Source organism: Hyaena hyaena, unplaced genomic scaffold (genome assembly GCF_003009895.1).
Source record: "Hyaena hyaena isolate Hyena2069 unplaced genomic scaffold, ASM300989v1 scaffold_1498, whole genome shotgun sequence".
NCBI classification, from domain to species: Eukaryota; Metazoa; Chordata; class Mammalia; order Carnivora; family Hyaenidae; genus Hyaena; species Hyaena hyaena.
Window position 1 is genome coordinate 128,324 of NW_024082134.1, and position 20,269 is coordinate 148,592.

At 53.6% G+C, this 20,269-nt stretch overlaps 1 protein-coding gene across 10 annotated transcripts in view; it reads left to right on the plus strand.

Moving 5' to 3' along the window:
* The window catches only part of FBXO25 (F-box protein 25), an 82,572-nt gene that overhangs the window by 58,401 nt on the left and 3,902 nt on the right, over positions 1 to 20,269 (plus strand). For 3 of the 10 annotated variants that reach the window (XM_039223906.1, XM_039223912.1, XM_039223915.1), the window contains 6 exons: positions 4,052 to 4,145; positions 5,171 to 5,355; positions 9,003 to 9,185; positions 10,564 to 10,707; positions 13,000 to 13,026; positions 13,552 to 14,275. In XM_039223906.1, the coding sequence (XP_039079837.1) occupies positions 4,052 to 4,145; positions 5,171 to 5,355; positions 9,003 to 9,185; positions 10,564 to 10,707; positions 13,000 to 13,026; positions 13,552 to 13,641 (723 nt within the window). In that variant the 3' untranslated portion in view covers positions 13,642 to 14,275. Of the gene's footprint in view, positions 1 to 4,051; positions 4,146 to 5,170; positions 5,356 to 9,002; positions 9,186 to 10,563; positions 10,708 to 12,999; positions 13,027 to 13,551; positions 14,276 to 20,269 lie in introns of those variants that run through there. The other 7 variants (XM_039223908.1, XM_039223913.1, XM_039223916.1 and 4 more) reach the window with 5 other exon arrangements.

Here is a 20,269-nt window from a genome sequence, read left to right on the forward strand (position 1 = left end):
AAAAATAAGGGTTTAGAGTCATCATGTCCTTTGTGGGATTCATGCTTGTGGTGGTGTCTCTGATATCTTGTGTTCCTTAAACATTTCCCTCATAGAGTCCCCCTTAGGATTTCTTGTAGGGCTGGTTTAGTGATGACAAATTCTTACCATTTTTGTTTATTTGGAAAGACTTTTATCTCTCCTTCTATTCTGAATGACAGGCTTGCTGGATAGAGGATGCTTGGCTGCATATTTTTTCTGTCCATCCCATTGAAGATCTCCTGCCATTCCTTTCTGGCCTGCCAAGTTTCAGTAGATAGGTCTGTCACCACTCTGATAGGTTTCCCTTTGTATGTTATGGCCCTTTTCTCCCTAGCTGCTTTCAAAATTCTCTCTTTGTCCTTATATTTTGCCAGTTTCACTCTGATATGTTGTGCAGAAGATCAATTCAATTTACATCTGAGGGGAGTTCTCTGTGCCTCTTAGATTTCAACGTCTGTTTCCTTCCCCAGATTGGGGAAGTTCTCTGGTATAATTTGTTCAAAGACTCCTCAGCGCCTTTCCCTCTCTCTTCCTCTTCTGGAATTCCTAGGATAGGGATATTATTCCATTCGATTGTATTGCTGAGCTCTCAAAGTCTCCTTTCATGTTCCTCTTTTTCTCAGCTTCCTCTTTTTCTATAATTGTGTTTTCTGAATCATTTATTCTCCTTTCTGCTTCTCAATCTGTGCATTGGACACCTCCATTTTATTTTGCATTTCATCTATAGTATTTTAAAATTCATCACAACTATTTTTAAGCTCCACAGTCTTTGTAGCAATAGTTTCTCTGATGTCCTCCATGCCTTTTTCAAGCCCAGTGATTAATTTTATGACTATTGTTCTAAACTCTTATTCAGTTATTTTGCTTATATCTGTTTTGAGCAGTTCTTTAGCTGTCATTTCTTCCTGGAATTTCTTTGGATGAGAGCTCTTTCGTTTTGTCACTTTGGTTAGCTTTCTATCTCTTGTTAGTTTTAAAAGCTTGTTATGCACTCTGTACCTGTGAGTGCTGCTGTACCAAAGAAGGCTCTTTGTCCAGGGCCTGTCCGTTCAGGAAGTGTTCTTTGAATGGTGTCACTTGGTCTCTCTTGTTGAGACCTTGGTTATTTTATTTTCCTACTCATAGTGGTATTTGGGACATTCCACCATGTGTACCTTGGCTTGTTTCTTGAGGTAGCCCTAGAAAAGAAAACAGACAAACACAGGGAACAAAAATCACACAAATGCACAGACAAATCCAACAAACATGCAAATTGAAAGGGAAAAAGAAAAAGAAAAAAAAGGGACATATACAAGTAAAAGAGGAAGGAGGGAAGAAAAATAGTAAAAATAAAAATACATAAAAAAGGGAAAAGAAAAAAAAACCCAATATACAAAGGACAGTCTAAAGCATAAAACCAGCTACAAACAAAGAGCCTGGTGTACGCAGTGCTGATGGAAGAGCATATACAAAGAGAAATGACTGGGCATTGAAGAAGTGAAATTGTAAATGAAATGAGCAGGCAGAAATACTAAGAGACTTATTTCAAAGAGAGAAGGAGGGGAATATGTTTGGAGAGGAGGCGAAACAAATGACGTTAATGCTACTCAGAGAAACTATATTGTCTGATTACTCCAGAGAGAAAGAACTAAAAAGGTAGCGGTGGAGGTGTAGAATTTACATCTACAGAATGGGTTAAATGTGACTGTTTAAGCAAGCCAGTGACCAGAATTAATCAGGGCAGGGCATCCGTGTTGGTCTTGCCCTGGCTCTGGTTAAAAAAAAGAGGGAGGCAGCTCTCTAGCTGGGATGGGCGTGGTTTGGTCCAGTGCGTCCCGTGGGAGTCCTGCCTTGCTGGTTGTGGGGAGAAGAGTGGAGGCACCCCAGTCCCTTCTTGAACCAAGCATTGCAACTCAGTCTTTTGGGAGTGATCTCCCTGTGCCTGTGTCATAGCCAAGGTGGGCTGTGCTCTATATCCCAAGCCAGGCCTCGTTTCCAGATCTCAGTCCGCGCGCCCCATTGATATTGCCTGAAATATAAACTCACAGGCGAGTCCCTCAGAGCAGTTTCAAGCCTCTTGCCTTCCCCTTGGGATTCGAGCCGGAAGCCGCTGCTCCCGTCCCCTACAGGTCAGGCTGGCGAGCGAGGAGTAGTTTCACCCGGGGTCGCCTGGGACGAGTGCGTCCTGCCTAGGATCAGCTGGACAGTAGGAAACTGGGTCCCTTTGTGTCCCCAACGGAGGTTTTTCTCTTCTCCAATGACAGGGACAGTGTCTTGTGCACTTTCGGCCACTATTTCTTTTCTTTCCCTAGATTCACCGTGGCTCCCCGCAAAGGGGGATCCCTCCCTTCCCTCTGTGTCTCCGGTTTGGCCTGATTTTATCTTCCCCGGTTCGCACTCACGCTAGAAGGTTTTCTCAGCGGACTCTGTCTCCTTTTCCTCCCAAACTTCTGGATTCTGTAAGGTTTCCTATGGCTTCGGGCCTTCTCTGTTTGAGAGATGGGGGCGAGTGAAATGTACAGAGCTCCCTACTTGTCTGCCATCTTGCCTCCTTCAATGGCACCTTTGGGAGCCTCTTAGTGGCTGTGGCTGCACCCGGCAAACTGCCCCTGGAGCACTTTGTCACGCACCCTGGGAATCTGGCTGACGCGGAAGGCCTCGTGGTGGTTGGGGACATGGACTGACTGCTGGCCTGTGGCACTCCCCTCTTCCTTCCCCTGCGCTCTGGGGAGCAGAGACCTGTGTCTGCAGGTGTGGTCTGTGTCTCCGAGGGCCCATGTTGTAGCAGCAGGAACCTGTGTTCATTAGCGAGGCCGCACTGGCAGGTTGTCTGCAGGGACATAGCTTGAGGTGTGGGAGGCCACTGTGGCTGGAGACCTGTCACTGGTGCAGCAATTCCTGGAACAGAGCCTGCCCCCTCCTCCCAGTTGGCCTGAATTCTGTCTAATGTGGTTCTAAACTCAGGCAGGAGAAAGTGGGTGTCATTCAGCCCCATGGTGCTGGCTGTGAGGACGTTCAGACTAGGAAGATGCTCAGTAGTGATCAGATCAGGAGCAGAAGCCATGGGGCTGGACCATCTCAGGTGGATCTAGTTTCTTCCGACAGGACCTGTGAGCCCTGCCCTGCAGTGTGTGTGTGTGTGTGTGTGTGTGTGTGTGATCACTGCAGTGGAGCACACGTGTGTAAGCCATGTTAGAGATCAGAGGATGATTTGCCCCTGGAGATGATCTCGTAGTTGTCATCTTTGTAACATCCGTTTTGCACCTGAGTGGCTTACTTGGATTCCTTTCTCCCCCTGGACACCAGCAGGGTGAACTGGAGGGTGGAAAATTCCACGTTCCAGGAGACAGGAGACACATGTTTACACACTCCGAGGCTGGTTCAGGCCTGTGGGAAGCAGCTGAGATTGGGCAGAGATGGTATAGGAAGCTGTCAATAGAGGCGTTCTGACCTGGGGGTGGGGGGCAGGTAGGGGAGCTGCCAGCAGACACCAGTGCCGGCCGACGAGGTGGCCTGGCTGTGGTTCCTGGAGAATCCTGTGTGAACCCAGTGGCAGCGAGGGTGTGAGGAGTGGGGCCCCACAGAACAGGTGCAGGAGGGAGCATGTCCCTTAGAGTGGAGTTGGAGGGAGGCAGAGAGCCTGTGGCGGGAGTGAGACTGTGTAGGCAGACCCTGGTGGTGGGGGAATCGGACCGGGGTTGGTGTGGGCATGAGGGGTGACGGTGGGCGCACCAGGGGCCAGAGAAATGTGAGTACGGATGGAGGGACAGGAGTGGGCAAATGAGGGAGAACGAAAGGGAGAGAGTGTGTAAAGGGGAGAGGGCTGTGTGGCAGCCAAAGGTGGAGCCCAGCGAACTGTAAGGACAACATCCAGGAGAACTTGCCTGAGGTGAATCGCCTTGGAGCTGCCCCTCGAGTTCACGTCCACCCTCGGAAATCACTGCTCCGAGGACAGTGACAGGCGAGGAGCCAGGACAGCTGTGGGTCGCAGTGGCTCCTGCCTCCACATCAGCTGACGCACTTCCTCTCCCTCCCTGTCCATTTGTTCAAGCTCCTGCAGCTCATTGCAAAATCCCAGCTGACCTCGCTGAGTGGTGTCGCCCAGAAGAATTACTTCAACATTTTGGACAAAATCGTCCAGAAAGGTAAGCTGCTGACTCATCTGTTTAATCGCCTAGATAAGGAGATGGGAGATGGTATTCCTCTTTATTACTCATCAGTATATATGTTGTCAAGAACAATAATGTCCAATAATGCAGTAGTTTCCCGACTGGAGTACAGGTCAGTCCCGCAGTTTTGCATGTTCTATTCCCCTGATTTTCTTTCCTCAAGATTGATTTGCACGCAAAGGAGCATAATATGGGAGATAATTAATCCTTGAGTTCTAGAGAGATAGTTCATCTTGTCAGGGGGAATCCCTGAGCTTAGAGACAGAGAGAGTCCACCTTGTCACAGGTAACCAGCTACATGTCATGCTTACTTTATGTTTCCATAACCAGCAAGGTTGTGATGTGGATGCTTCGGCATCAAACAAGCCTGGACCTTTATTTTTAATCTAACACTTGTCTTTAACTAGTTAACTACTAGTTAATAATAAATGGTTAAATTTCACACCATGAGTTTATGCTTCCATGTAAAATTAGGTTTTATGTATAAGCCATTTTAAAATATCAATTCTCTTTATAACAAGTATAAAGGAAGTAGAGACTGACAGTTTTAAAGGCACAATTGTAGGCTCAACCATAATTATGCTATTAGGCAATATTTTCGTATTTTTCTAAATTTTGTTTGTGGTATCTCAAAAATGATGCCAGTTTGGGGTTGTGGTGAACTTAGGTCCTTGTGTTTTATTGTGCTCGAATATACATGAATGACCTGAATTCACCACCATAATCATCTTCAAGTACATTCTCATGGTTGTGTGACCCCCCCCCTCCCCATCTGCCTCCGGAACATCCTGGCAAACTCTCACCCCTCCCCAGCACCCACCCAGCCTTGTCTCAGGACAGACTCCACATGAGGTCTGTCCCTTCATGATGCCCCCGTCACTCGAAACCACGCCCCTGGGTTCACCTGCATTGGGGCGGAGCAGCGCTCCATTCCATCGCATGTCCACAGACAGGGGAGGTGACCTGTACAGATCCACAGTCTTGTGTTTTGTCCTTCCCAGTGCTCAATGACCACCAGAACCCCCGCCTCATCAAAGATCTTCTCCAAGACCTGAGCTCCACCCTATGCATCCTTGTCCGAGGGGTCGGGAAGTCTGTGCTGGTGGGGAACAGCAATATCTGGGTCTGCCGTCTAGAGACTGTTCTTGCCTGGCAGCAGCAGCTGCAGAACCTTCAGATGACTAAGGTAGGGGCTCGTGGGCCTGACAGCCACGTCACAGGACGCTCCCGCCAATGAGCAGGCCTGAGAGGCTGGCACAGTTTTTGGAGGGTTTTGTTTTTTTTTTAAATGTGTTTGTAGGTATTGTTTGAAGGTGATATGGGCCAGATGGCCCCATGATGGCTTCAGTTGCCTTTGGAAAGACTGTGGGGGTGGCCATCACTGAGAGAAGATGGGTCGTGAGGCAGTGCATTAATTTGTCTCTAAGGGAAGTTAGGTGGTTGGGGCTAAAATAACACTCCGTGAGTCCAGGTCACCTTGTATAGCCAGCAACTCCCCGTGTACAAGGTGCTGCTTCTCCTTTGTCCACATTTGCCCCACAAGCCTGCTGTCCCTGCTGTCACATGTGTCTATGTCTAGAGTTCTGCAAGAGTGTGCTCGGACAGAAGAAGGTGCAGATCCTATTGCTTGTTTGGAAAGGGCTTATTCCAGGAACTAAAAGTGTTCATACCATTGGCTAAGTCAGTGTTTCAGGTGGTATTATATTCATGTCCGGACTCTGTAAGGGAAAGAGTAGATGGAATGTCCCGTGGGGCCCAGGAGGTGATGAATCCAGACCACCCTTCTGGTGGGGCTGAGGTCCCCTCCCATCAGTGCGCCGAGGCACTGCACCAAGGTGACCACTCTCAGAAGTGAGGTGGAAAACCTGAACTTTGGGCCGTTTATTTGCCATCTGCATATGGGATTTACAGAAAGAGTAGAGGTTACCTAATTATGGCTTGAAGTTGCAACAGATCCTCTTACGTTCAGTGTCGGTAATTATGTGCGTGCTCAGCAGACTTGACGGAAGCATCATCTGTGCAGCAGCTCCCGCGTCCGCCATGGCTGAGGGCTGTGACCGGAAAGTCCGCCTGTGAGAGTGACATGCACGCTGTGTGGAAGCCTCGCACAAGTGGCCAGACCTCACACCCGTGCCCCACTAGTCTCTGACCAGCCCGGTGGTGCCGCCTGAGCTAGTGAGCGGGGGGAGGGCAGCCAGCAGGGGTCTGAGGCGAGGACCCGGAGAAAGGGAGCTGCAGGCAGGGCCGCTGCTGTGCATGTGTAAAGATAAGCGTGCATGACAGCAGCCTCAGGGCAGGAGGACGGACAAGCATATAGTTGGGCCGACACACATCGCATCATGACGGGAAGAAGGCAGAGGCCTTAGCCACTAGCGGGACCGAGAAGGCACCTGCCTCCTAGTGGGTCCTCCTGTCTTGTACAGCAGCTTGGAGGAGGCCCAGGGTGGGTGGGGGCTGTGGTGGGACACCCTTCTGGCCTGCGCCCCGCTCCAGCTCAGAGCTAGCTTTCATGGCGCTGGTCCCCAAGATCACTTTCACCAGGGAGGAAACGGAGGGACTGGCATCTCAAGTGACAGCACGGTCACGTCCACTCCTGTCCTGATAGCTCACCGTGGACTCCCTCTGTGCCTGCGTGGCTTGTGGCAATGGCACATCTGGGCCTAGTTCCCTCATAGCAGGTGGTGCCGGGGAGGCTTATGGGTGGGAAGGTTACAGGATCTCGATGGTGGGAGTTCCTCAGGGTGTCAGGTTGAGGCCACACACCTGCAAGCATTGAGCTCCACCTTTGATTATTTAGAGGGCACTTGTGTAGATGCCAGCAGAGAAGGGCAGCCGAGGATGTGCCCGGGGCCTAGACGGTGTGGGTCCCAGAGCCTACCTGGAGCTGAACCCCGCCGGCCTCGGGACGCTGTGTCCCGTGTCCCTGGCGGCACAGCGGTGCCCTCCTCTTCCAAGTTCCGGGAAAGAAGATAGCGTGATGACCCTTAAATCCATGCTCCCGTCCTCTCAGAACTGCGGGGCCAGGTTTGCGGGCACCTGCCTCGCGGTCCCTGTGTGCCGGGAGCCCAAGCAGCCCGGGTGAGACCGCGGGGGACTGTGCGTGATCCCAGGTCAGGCCAGCTCACAGGCGCAAGAGGCAGGGGGCCTGAGTCTGGTGTCCTGCCTGTGGGGAGCACACCCTTGCGGCCGCCGCTGCTGAAAGGTGGCAGGAACAGGCGACCTCTGGGGCCGGTGTGAGGAGAGAAAATCAGGGGCGGATTTGGGTCCTGGGTCCTGTGGGCACGAGGGCAGCTCTGAGGGCCTGCGGTGAGAGGCGCCAGGAGACCTTCCAGAGCAGGAAGCGAAGAGCCGTGGTCCTGCCCGTGTGGGGACCTGGCTGCCAGGCTCAAGTGGGAAGTGGCTCAGCAGTCGCCGGGGCGGGAGGGGGGCGTGGGGGGTAGGGGTGGCTGAGCCGAAGGCACCGCGGCTTCTGACGGACGGATGGACCAGCCAGGCTTTTGTTCTGCTTCACGTCTGCGCGCTCGGAAGCTCCGATGACCCGCGCTGGCATCTAATGTGGTGCCGTCTGGTTCACAGGCCCGCCAGTCCGTCCTCTCCAGTCAGGCCGTCCCCCGCGCCTTGTGAGGCCGCCGGCGTTCCCGCGCTCCGGTGCGACGCGCGGGGCGGTCCCGAGGGCGGAAGGAGCAGCGCAGGAGCGGAAGGAGCCGCCCAGTCCGTTGTAGCGCCCGCAGAGCGCATGCGTGCGGGCCTGCGCCTGCGCTCTCGGCTGCGTGCCATCGGCGCTGGCGGGCCCGTCTGCGGGTGCCGTGATGTGCAGAGGCGGTGGGGGCACTTTTGTCAGGCCGATGTAGGAACGCGGGACACGCATGTGCAGTGCTGCCCAGTGAGGTCCGATGAGAGGAAATGTCCTCAGAGACGTGCTCTGACTCGTCTTCGTGCCCAGAAGCACGGGAATCCTTGCGCGTCCCCGCAAAGTGCCAGGAATGCCCGTCTGTACCAGGACTGCCGCTGGGCGGTGACACAGCACGTGCACCGGAGAGCGCCGCAGCCTGGCCTGCAGCGTCTCGCCGGGCCCCTCTCCACACCTGCCAGCGGGTTTGGGGTCCAAACTCGAGGAGCACTCCCCCCCCGCCGTGCACAGGGCACTGGGCTGCCCGAGAGAGCAGAAACCGGAGGGAGCCGCAGTCCCTGGGGCTGACCGCCGAGGACAAGGACAGTCTCTCAGCCGCGCAGCCATGTGAGGAGCGTGCACAGATGTGCAGGTGTCCCTGAGCCCACAGGACTCTGCATACTTGTTTATTCTTACCCTCACCCTGCTCCACATGTGCTAGTGGGCAGTTCTTTCTGGGAGGTGGACACGCTGAGACAGGGTGTTTCCATCCTTCCCTTCCTTTCTTCTTCTCTCCTCCGAGGGCCCTCCCCCCAACTGCTCCTTCCCTACCCCCGTGGCATGTGCACAAGCTCTACCCCATCTCCTGGGGCTGCACCCTCAGAGGGGAGGGAGGGAGGGTATGGCTTCTACATTAGAAATTGGACACCTGAGCTGGGGGGCCCCAATGACCAGCCGGTGAGTCCCCACCACCTCCCTCCACGCTTAGCACCCCCCCCAGTCCCCAGCCAAATCTGTGTCATGTGGAAGACATGAATCTTGCACAGGTGGAGGATGTGACCACTGGGCCTGGTGTGGCACAGGACTTAGCCTCGGAGAGGGAGGGACGGTGGTGCTTGGGCTGCGAGTTTTTTGGAGCATCTGCTTGGGCTTGGCCACTGGGCTTCCTTGTGGCCTGGTGCTCTCGTGTGACGCATGCAGTGAACTGTCCGTGTTCCTTCTAGCAGGTGAACGACGGCCTCACACTCAGTGATCTCCCGCTGCACATGCTCAACAACATCTTGTACAGATTCTCTGACGGCTGGGACATCGTGACCCTGGGCCAGGTGACCCCAACGCTGTCTGTGCTCAGTGAGGACCGGCAGCTGTGGAAGAGACTGTGTCAGTATCACTTTGCGGAAAAGCAGGTGAGTGTGGGGGCCCCTCCCTGCGCTTTGCAAGAGCCAGGGCTCCTCAAAGTTTGTGCAGGACCCTGTGCTTTCTTCTCTGTAGCTTCTGACGCTTAGTTTTCACGTTTGGGAGGATCAGGAGGACCTGTGATGAGGGATGCCACCCAGCACAGATGGCAGAACAAGGCAGGGCTCTTTGGTCATCAGTTGGCACCAGGGCTTCTGTCCCTCACCCACCGGCTTCTGCCGCACGACGTGCCCTGCAGGCGCTGCACCCCCCTGAACCCGAGCTTGTGCCTGGCAGCCACACGAGGCTCTCCAAGCTCCCGTCCCCACAGCCCACACCCTCAGACCCAGTTCTGGGAACTGGTGACCTGCCGGGCGTTGCGGTTTGCCGTCACGCCTCCGGGACCAGAGCGGGAGCCGCACACACGTGTGGGGCAGGTGGGATGGTCGGGAAGCAGGCCTCCCATCAGAGGCAGTTTGGCTGCTGCGAGGACGGATGGGGGCAGTAGACAGAGTCCTGGATGCGTGCCCCAGCGGAGGCCGTCACTCTTGGAGGACAGCGTGGGGGGCCTCCTTGAGAAAGGGGAGGTTGTGGTGTGCATGGGGGTGTTTTTGCAGTGGGCTTAGAGGAGCCACGAAAGCACTGGGAGCAGAGTGTGGTTTCTGCGAGATTGTTTGTTCTCTCTGGAGGAGAATGCAGGAGTGCGTGAGGACGCCTCAGGGGCCGGGGGGCCAGCATGGCCGCTGGAGGAGGAGCTGGGGCCAGAGTGACGCAGGGGGTTGAGCGGGGCGCCTGCCCTGGGGACCAGCCCAGGAGGCACAGCGGCAGCTGGTGCAGGTCCCAAGGGGGATCCGCCTGAAGGTAGGCGGCTCTAGCAGCCGAGTCCAGTGGTGTAAAGGACCCACCAGACATGGTGCTGGACGTTCTGGGCCATCAGCTAAGCAAATGTCCATTGGGTTTAGTTGATCGGAGGCCTCAGTGACCCCAGAGAAACGGGTCTGAGGTGGATTTGCTGCAGGAGAATCAAAGAAGTCAGGATGAATTTGAGTTGGGAAGAAAGCCTGGATTCTAAAGTCAGCGTAGATGAGGAGTGTTGAATTTTTGGAAGGAGGATGGGAGAAGCCAGGGGGAGGAAAGAAAAGGTTCTCTGGGATGGAGATGGCAGGTAGGGCTTGGCTTGGGTGCAGTCTCTGTGATGGTGGGGGGACCCAGGAGCACACGGGGCTCCTGGGCTCGGATGCTGCCCTTTCCTGGTTTGATCTGATTCGATCCAAGTGATTTTAATTTCAGTTAAGTGGGTGTGTCCTGCCCTCTGCTGCCTTGTGCAGTCGTGTTGCACCTGATACCATCTGTGAAAGCCATGTGCTGAGCAGAGTTGTGTGTGTCCAGTTTTGTAGACACCTGATCGTTTCGGAGAAGGGCCATGTGGAGTGGAAGCTCATGTACTTTGTGCTGGAGAAGCACTACCCGACCCGGGAGCAGTACGGGGACACCCTGCACTTCTGCCGGCACTGCAGCATCCTTTTCTGGAAGGTGAGGCGTCTGGGCAGCCGTGTCCCGGACACGGTTGTCCACTGTAGGCAGGGTGGTAAAACCGTGTTTCCCCAGTGTCGGGGCAGGGGGACCGAGTCACAGAAGTAGAACATACAGCTTGGGTCTGAATCAGAATGTGTTTCTGCCTTTGCTGGGGACTAGGTGGCAGGATGTGTACCCAGGTCAGTGGGGCCCGTGACACCTGGTCCTGGGCCGGTGCCAAGTTCCTACCTCGTCTCCTGCCCACAGTTCTGGACGCCCTGAGAGCAGGAGTGAACTGTCCCCATTCTTTGTACCCCTGTGTGGAGCCCGACCAGGGCTGCCCCAGGACCCCCCTGTAATGCCTCCACAGGCTCCCCTCCAGGCCCAGCCCCCGCAGCAGGGAGGGCACAGCCTGCCAGACACACACGGCGTTTTCTGACTTCCCTGATGGAAACTGGACCAGAGTCTCTAGACTCACACTTGAACTCGAGTACCCAGTGCACTGGGAGCCTGTCACCTGGTCACCTCCCACCATGCAGACCCAGGGCTCTGCTGAGCCCTCCGGGTGGCAGTGAGCTGGTCACGCCTGCCCTGGGCAGCCCTTTGTCTTCCTCACATGCTGATACTCTGCATCTGGGACTGTATTTATTTTGTGAGATTTCCCTGGGGAGGAGGTAGCAGACCCTGCCGGGGGTGACCTGGTGTGTGTCCTGCGTGTGGCGTGGCCCTCTCGTGCTCTCCCACCATCTGCTTCTACCTGGCCAACCCACCCCTATCTGTTCACGTCTACCTGTGATTTGTTAGGTGGATCACGTGGCAATCCCTAGGTTGTCAGAAAAGAGACAACTGCTTGAGATTTTTCTTATTTCATGTTATATTTACGATAGTGTCACTTCTGGAATTTTAGATTATCCGTGGTTGAGCTGTCAACGTAATGACATTGAGGGTGCTTGCTATATTATTTTAATGGAGGTTTATTTACTACTTAAAGGTGGATAGCATCATGGAAACTTCCTGATGCCTCCATGCACCAGTTACATTCAATCTTATTTCTGGTTCACTGGCTTATACTTTAGCAGGACTTCATTCTTGAACTTGAAACGATAGAACATGTCACGTGTTTGACAGTAGCTGTTTTGTAGAACATGTCCTCTAGAACACAGTTCCTCAGGAGCAGAGCATCTGTGAGCAGGCCCGTCCCTGCCTCAGTCTCATGTCTGTCAGACGATGAATGGGGCTCCAGGTGGGCAGAGAGGAGGCCTGGGTCACCAGTTAAAGGGCACGGACAACAGCGTGAGGGGGGCTGTGTGTCTCACACACGGCAGGTGCTCGTGGACAGAGGTGTTGGGGCCTCACATGAGGCGACCAGACTGACCTGTCTGTGGTTCCTGCTTCTGTGAGGGCCCAGCACTGACACAAACCATCCTCCCCCAACAGTGTGTCCTCTGATGCCATCGGAGCAGGTCCCCACGTGGGGTCTGGTCTCAGGGGCCCTTGCTCAGTGCCTCCATGGGCGGCCCTGTTCCTTCCTCCTGCCTGTTCTGCATCAGAGTGTCTGGACCCCCCACAGCTCCAGGGAGAGCAGTGTCAGGTGGAGGGGGGTGCGGTTGGGAGCCAGAGTCCAGTTCCCGTCCAGGACAAGGAGTCAGGAACACGTCACCTGTCTCAGTGCGTCTGCCACCAGAGACCAGATTACGAGTAGGGACCAGTGTTGGCGACACTGCAGGTCCGGGGCTCTGGGAGGGATTGGGAGTGATCACAGCCGAGGTGCCCACGTGCAGGAGGTTCCCGGGCCGCCTCGTGCGCTGTACCGCCACGACGCCCTGATGCTGCCCAGGTCCCTGCAGCCAGGCTGGCACGTGGCGGGCGGGCGGCCGTGTGGCCCCTGGGCACCTGTGGGGTCTACTGCATGTGATTCAGCAGAGTAGGTGCTCGGCCGTGAGGGAAGGAATAAATGGCTTTCCTAAGCCTGTTGTGAACCTTTCCATACAAACTGTACGTGGAAACACCGGCTTTGCTTCGCGTGCTAACAGCCCTGAAGAGCTTGGGCAGTGCAGCCTCGTGAGCGGTCAGCCGAGGCGGACGCAGAAATGGGCAGCTTTGTCACTGTCACAGGACCATCTTCAAGTCGGGAGGCCCTCGGGGTCCACACTCCCTTTAATCGTGTGTGGCCCACTCTGGTTACCCGGTGGTGACTTGCCGCCGGAGCCAGTGCTCAGTGGGGCCTGCCGCCTCGCTCTAATGCTGCTTCCCTTTCTCTCCCCACCGCCCCCGCCCGCCCCTCCTGGTTCTTTCTCTGCCATCTGGAAGGACTGCCGCCTTGCTTTGTTGTTCAAGGTACCTCCGTGCTACACCAGGCCTGTGTCGGGTCCCATGCATGCCCCCTGCCAACCAGCTGGCCCCGGGCTCCCAGCATGCGTGGGGCCTGCGGCCGGAGGCGGGGCTCCTGCTCGCTCCGCCCCCCCCCCCCGGGGTTCAGGGACGACCCTGCAGGCCAGCGCTCCTGCAGCAGGCTCAGCCCGAGGGAAATCTCCGCTCTCCCGCGTAGGTGCCCCCCGGCAAGCCCCCGGGCTCCCTCCGGCCTGGACCCCCCAGTCCACGGGAAGCCTGTGCCCGTAGTCCTCTGTCCTGTTTCGTGCGATGCTGGCCCCAGCTGCATGCTGCCTGCGAGCCGCCAGTCGTGGCCCAGGGGCCCGAGGGGCCAGGCAGGAAGCAGAGAGGCAGCTTGCGAGCCGAGGGTGTGGCGCCCGGCCAGGGAGGCAGAGACCCCCGGACCCCGGGTCCTCTGACACACTGCCTGTGTACTTCCCAGCGTCGTGCAGGGGCAGCTGCTGGGCGCTGACGCCTCCCCTCCCCCCGCAGGACTCGGGGCACCCCTGCACAGCCGCCGACCCCGACAGCTGCTTCATGCCCGTGTCTCCACAGCACTTCATCGACCTGTTCCGCTTCTGAGGTGCCGTGGCTGTGGCGGGACGACGTGGAGGACGCCCCCCGCGTGGCCGGGGCTGCAGGGCTGGCCTCAGTCTCGAAGGGGGTCAGGGAACCCAAGCAAAAGCACTTCTTCTCTTTCCTCTAGAAAATCCTTTTCATCCAAGTCTACTAAAATTGGCAACTTGGCAGATTTATAAATATGGTTCAGTGAGGTTCTGGATTTTTCACACCACGTTGTGTGCTGAGCTGACACTAACTTGTGCTGTGCTTCTTAACTGTCCAGTGACAGTTTCCTGATCTCGTAGTGATGAGGGGCAGGGGACAGAGCACGTGGGCCTTGTCAAAACCAGGTGCAGAATATTTATTTTTCTTCACGTGTATTTTAACTGCATTGGCTGTACCCAAGGGAGCCCTCTGTGCAGTGAACCTCAGGAGATGTGTGTGCGTCTCTTGTGTTCGGTGGTCGGGCTGTGAACCCTGCACGACTCTGTGGCCGGCAGAGGCGGGTGGCGGGCTGCTGCTGGCGAACTGTGGGGGCAGCGGCCGGCCATGGAGCATGGGCCACGGCGAGGAGGAGGAGGGGCAGCCCTTGGCCTCAGCCGCCCTGTACTGGAACTGCTCCTACAGACAGTAATAAATCTCGTTTGTCTACTGATGGAGCTTCCATTTCTCATCTTTCTGGAAAAGCAGGAGTGATTTTGACGTCATTTAGGTAAACCTTTAAAAAAAGATTGCCTTATTTTTAAAATAATGCATGTCTATTTTAGATAGTTTTGAAAATAAAGGTGTGATAAAAGAATATAAAAAATCCCTCATAATCCTGCCCCCAGAGGGAACAGCTCTCTGACTAGAAAGGACCCTGCCCCGCCCCCCCTGCCCCCAGCAGCTACTGGAAATGCATTGTGGGTTCTGATCTTTCAGTAGCGTCAGGCATCCCCTAGGCCCCCATGCAAAATCCCTTCTACTTTGTCCTTTGGTGTTTTTTTTCTGCCGAGCGTGTTTACCTGGTTTGCGGTTTTGCATACTTATAAGATATTGCGTTTTCAGTGTCCTGTCCTGTGTCCTGACGCTGGGGGCACAAGTTCTGTGCTGTGACATGGTTGCTCCCCACGGGATGTGCCGCTGCCTCTCGGGTAGGAGCTTCTCATGGAGTGTGAGCCTCCCGTTTACCATTTTCACTTTACAAGCAGCCGTTTTCTCATCAGCATTTTGAAAGCATGGTTTTCATTGGCTGCTTAGCACCATCCAGATGGGTCTTTGTCGTCAGGCCCTGTGGGCTCTGCCTCTGGTGTTTGCTCTGAACAGAAGTAACGGGGATGCGCAGTCCATTACCTCAAGATGAACGTGTCTAAGGACATTTTCAGACTGGTCCTGTGGACAGAAATTGTCACAACCGGAGACGACGGTGTCGAGTCCCTGAGGACGGCCACCGCCACGTCTGGTTCCCTTGGCGCTCTTCCCAAGGGAAGGACGAGGCACAGTGGCATTTCCTTGTCTTTATTGGCCTTTCGGTTCTGCTTTTGGTCACTGACCTAACGTGTACCTTGTGCCTGTTGCCTTTTGTATTAATTTCTTAAGAAGATATCAAAGTTTGGGCTCTTTTCCGCAAACAACAGTGATGGTGTTGCAGGGACAGGAACACAGCCTGTCTCCGTGCAGTGGATGTGGTCAGACCCAGACCTGGGATGTGCCAGGCCGAGGCCCGGCCGAGCCAGCGGCTGTCTCAGCCGTGTCCAGGAAGACATGGAGTCGAGGCCACAGACAAAGGCAGCAGCAGCCACGTGGAGGCACCCATTAGTCATCTGCAGGATGGGGTGAGGCGCAGAATGGTCATAAATCCACACCCTGGAACGTAGATGCTTTTGAATTCCGGTCTGTGGAGAGCCTGCCAGAGCAGGGGATGGCGAGACGTGAGGGCACGGACAGCTGGAGACCCCACGGTAAGTCTCACGTGCCTTTGGTCCCGAGATGGGGCATGCACGAGGTGAGCCCCGTGGGCACTGTCAGTCCGGGAAGCCCATCCAGATGCAGCCCCACTTTGCCTGTTTCAAGGCACAGAAAGATGTTTCTCAGCCGAGAGTGGACACGTAGGACCAAGGTGGCCCCTGTCACGGTGCAGCAGGTGGCGCCGATGGCTGTTGGGCCTTGGTCTGCCGTAAGACCATATTTGAGGATCTGACTGTGTCCATCTGTGTCCTGTGACCTTGCTGAGCCCGACTCGGCCTAGAGCAGTTGTACAGATTCCTTACGAGAGGTGGCCCACGAGTCCACATCCTCAGCACTGGGGTCAGGACCGGAGCTGCCAGGTTAACAGCAGGGCGTAGAAGTCTGTCGTCTCTCTCCTCTGAGGGTGACGGCGAGGTCAGCTGTGTGCTTTCTGCAGACACCTTTATCAGGTTGAGGGTGAACTTTCCAGTTCTAGTTTTTGGGGATTTTTTAAATCGTAAGAATATTGGACTTTGTCAGCTGTTTTTTCTGCATCTGTTGAGATATGTGGTTTCATCCTTCATCCTATTTGTCTATCACATTGATTAAGAATTTTTTATAAGTAATCCCTACTCTCAGTGCGGGGCTCCGACTCAACACCGCCGACTGAGCCCACCAGGCACCCGCAGTGCTTGATCTGTGTGCATTACGCCAGCTGCATTGTGAGCTGACACCCTCATTACATGGTTGGTTGGGTGTGCTGGTGTCAGACGCAGGGTTTTTCGTAAGAGGCCTCAGTCTGCATGTTGTTCTGCTGTCTGGCTTGGGCACCAGGGTGAAGATGGCCTCTGAGAATGAGCTTGCCCTGAAAGTGGTCCAGCTGCTCTTTCGGGGAAGGGTTTGTGAAGGACTCATGTTAATTCTCCCTTAAACGTTGGGTAGAACGCCACGTGAGTCATGGTAACTGAGAAGCTTCCCTGTTGGAGAACCTGCTCCCTGTCAGAGGAGAAGGCCGCCTGGGTCTGCACGTTTGCCTAGAGCTCCTCTCCCGGGCAGCCTGCACTACAGCACCAGCCGGCACACTTTCTCCCCAGTCACCGCCAGTGACGTGCCCTCTGAAAACCAGTTTTAAGGGGCAGAAGATTGGGGTGCCTGGGGTGGGGGCTCAGTTGGTTAAGTGTTTGACTTCGGCTCAGGTTATGATCTCACAGTTCGTGAGTTCGAGCCCCGTGTCAGGCTGTGTGCTGACAGCTCAGAGCCTGGAGCTGCTTCAGATTCAGTGACTCCCTCTCTCTGTCCCTCCCCGCTCATGCTGTCTCTCAAAAAGTGAATAAACATTAAATTTTTTTTTAAAAGAAAAGCAAAAGATCTCATGGTTTATGAAACATAACATTACTTCCTTTGGGAGCTGTGTGTGCAAATTATGCTCGACCCCACTCCCTCCTCCCCACCTCGGGCACCTTCAGACACTGCGCAGTGACCCATCAGAGGGTCTGGACAGGCATGAGGAAGGCCATCCGGCCCTGCCTGCCCTGGGCACCTGCCTGCCAACACCTTCTGGGCTGACAGTCCCTGTTTCTGCTTGGTTCTCCATGCACCCTCGCCCGTCTGTTGTACTGCACGGGTGCCTGGCGTGTGGGCAGCATGGTGGCAGGTGGCCCACAGGCCACCCGCACTGGAAGAAGTGGGTGACCCACCATGTGTCGGTTGCCGTCCTGCCCTCTCACGCAGGGTCAGGCCGAGCCCGCAGGGAGCGTCGCAGCCGAGAACCGGGCTTGTAGCCCTCGGCCAGAGAGGAGCCAGGACGCAGCCCTCCGGGTCACGAGGGTCACATTTCCCTGGGAAGGCGGCTCCTCCAACCAACGCTGCTCTTCTGCTTAGGATGCGACCTGCCACGTCAGATGGGAGGGACCTTCTCGCCTTGTTGTTTCGGTTTTTGGAGTGAAAACATAACTTTTATTTGGTAGCCGTTTTGAGGAATTTGCACAGGTAAATATAACCACTTGTCTACTGTTCAATCTATGCAGAAAACTCCAGTGTCATTTTCAACACCTTAATTTTGGTAAAATATACACAAAATGTATCATCTTAACCACTGGTAAGTGTCCAGGGGCATTAAGTACATCCACATTGTACAGCTGCCACCACTATCCTCTTCCAGAACTTTCCACCTTCCCAGACTGAAACTCTGTCCCCATTAAACTCTGACTTCTGATCCCCAGCCTCTGGCACCACCATCTACTCTGTGTCCATGGATAGCCTACCCTGGATACATACTATACCTAGAATCACACAGCATCTGTCCCTTTGTGGCTGGCTCGTTCCACTGAAAATAATGTCCTCGAGGTCCACCGTGTTGTGGCGGGTGTGAGTTTCCTGACTCGAAGTAATGTTCTGTTGCGTGGATGGGCCACACTTTGTTTTGTTCATCTGTTGACAGACACTGGGTGGCTTCCAGTTTCTGACTGCTGTGAACATGGGTGTGTAAAAGTCTTCTCAAGATTGGGGTGCCTGGGTGGCTCAGTTGGTTAAGCGTCCAACTTTGGCTCAGGTCATGATCTTGCAGTTCACAAGTTTAAGCCCCGTGTCGGGCTCTGTGCTGACAGCTGAGCCTGGAGCCTGTTTCGGATTCTGTCTCTCTCTCTCTGCCCCTCTCCCACGTGCACGCTCTCTCAAAAATACATAATGTTAAAAAAATAAAAGTTTAAGATTCTCCTTTCACTCCTTTGGAAAACACTCCGAAGCAGAATTGCTGGATCAGATGCCAATTCTGTGTTACTCCTGTTTTGAGGAAGTGCTGTCCGGTGTCCGAGCCATTTCATGCCCCACCAGCGACACACACGTGACCCAGTTTCTCCACATTCATCCCACACTTGTCCTTTTCTGAGGCAGCTGTTTTGCTCCTGCACAATAACCATCCTAATGGGCATGAGGTGGTGGTTTGATTTGGATTTGCGTGTCCCTGATGATGAGTGATGTTGAGCATCTTTTCATGTGTCTGCTGGCATCTGTGTGTTTGGAGAGAGGTCTGTTCAAGTCCTCTGCCCATGTTTTAGTGAAGCTGCGTGTTTGTTGTCTGGTTGCAGGAGTTCTGTCTATATTCTGGATACGAACTCCTTACAGGTATGTGACTTGAAGATCTTTCCCCCATTGTGAAGGTTGCCTCCTCACTGTTATGTCCGTGATGCTTATAAGTGGTAATTTGATGGAGCCTATTTCTCTCTCCTCTTGTTGGCTGACCTTCTCATCTCCATAGAGATCACTGACAAATCCAAGGTCATGAAACTTTCTCCCTGCTTTTGCCCATGTCTTTTAGTTTTATTTAGCTTTTATGTTTAGGCATAAGGTGGAAGGTAAGGGCCTGACTTCATTCTTCCACGTGTGGATATCTGGTTTTCCGAGCACCATTTGTTGAAAACACTGCCCTTTCTACCACCGAATGGTGTTGGCACCCTTGTCTAAGATCAGGGTGTACGTGAGGGTTTATTTCTGGGCTCTCTGTTCTACTCATTGTTCTCTATTGGTCTAAATGTGTTCTTATGCCAGGACCAAACTATTTTCATTACTGTAGAAATGCAAGCCCCCCTCTCTCTCTCCCAAGAGGGAGAAAGAATCCCAAACAGGTTCCGTGCTCAGCCCAGAGCCTGATGTGAGGCCCAGTCCCACGATCCTAGGATCATAACCTGAGCTGAAATCAGGAGTCACTCGCTCAACCAAGCCAGCCAGGTGCCCTTTTGTAATAGGTTTTGAAATCAGGGTATGTGAGTCCTCCAACTTTGTTCTTTTTCAGGATTGTTTTGGCTATTTGGGATCTCTTGAAATTCCATGTAAATTTCACAGTCTTTATCTGCAAAAAATGCCGTGGGATTTCGATGAGACTGCATTTAATCTATGGATCAGTCTGGTGGTGCTGCCATCTTAATACCAAGTCTTACACCCACAAGCACAGGGTGTCTATGTCTGTGTCTCCTCTAATTTCCTTAAGCCACGTCGTGTAGTTTTCAGGGTTTGGTACTTAGCCTCTGTTGTGGAGTTTACTCAAGTATTTTATTCTGTTGCTCTTATAAAATTTTCTTAATTTCCTTTTGTGATTTCTCATTGTTAGTGTATATAAATGCAGCTGTTGTTTTGATACTGATTTTTTATCCTGCAGCTTTCCTGAGCTTGTTTATTATACTTTTTGGTGGTGGTTTTTGGTTTGTTTGTTTGTGGTTTTTTTTGGAAGAATCTTTTGGGTATCTACAAATAAGATCATGTTATCTATAAACAGATAATTTTGCTTCTTCCTCCAATGGGGATGCCTTTTATTCTTGTCTAATTGCTGTGGCAAAGACTTCCAGTGTGATGTGCACAAGGAGTGGTGAGAGGTCCTTGTCTCGTTCTTGATCTTCAAGGAAAAAGCTCTCCATCTTTGTTAACTGTACGTCCTTTTGTAAGATCAGGCAGATTCCTTCTGAGTTGAGTATTTTTTTTGTCAAATGCTTTTTCTCTATCAGTTGAAATCATGTTTTTCCCCTTTCTGTTAACATGTGTGGTAAATTGATTTATCATTCAGTAGACCTTACCCCTTACTGAACGTGGGGGTTGATGTCTGCACTGTTACCCTGGGGCTTCCAGTTTCCTCCTTCAGTTCTGTCACTGTTTGCTACAGGTGTGATTATCAATCTTCTTGCTGAATTCTTAACTGTTTGTTTATAATCTTTTTTTTTTTTTTTTAATGTTT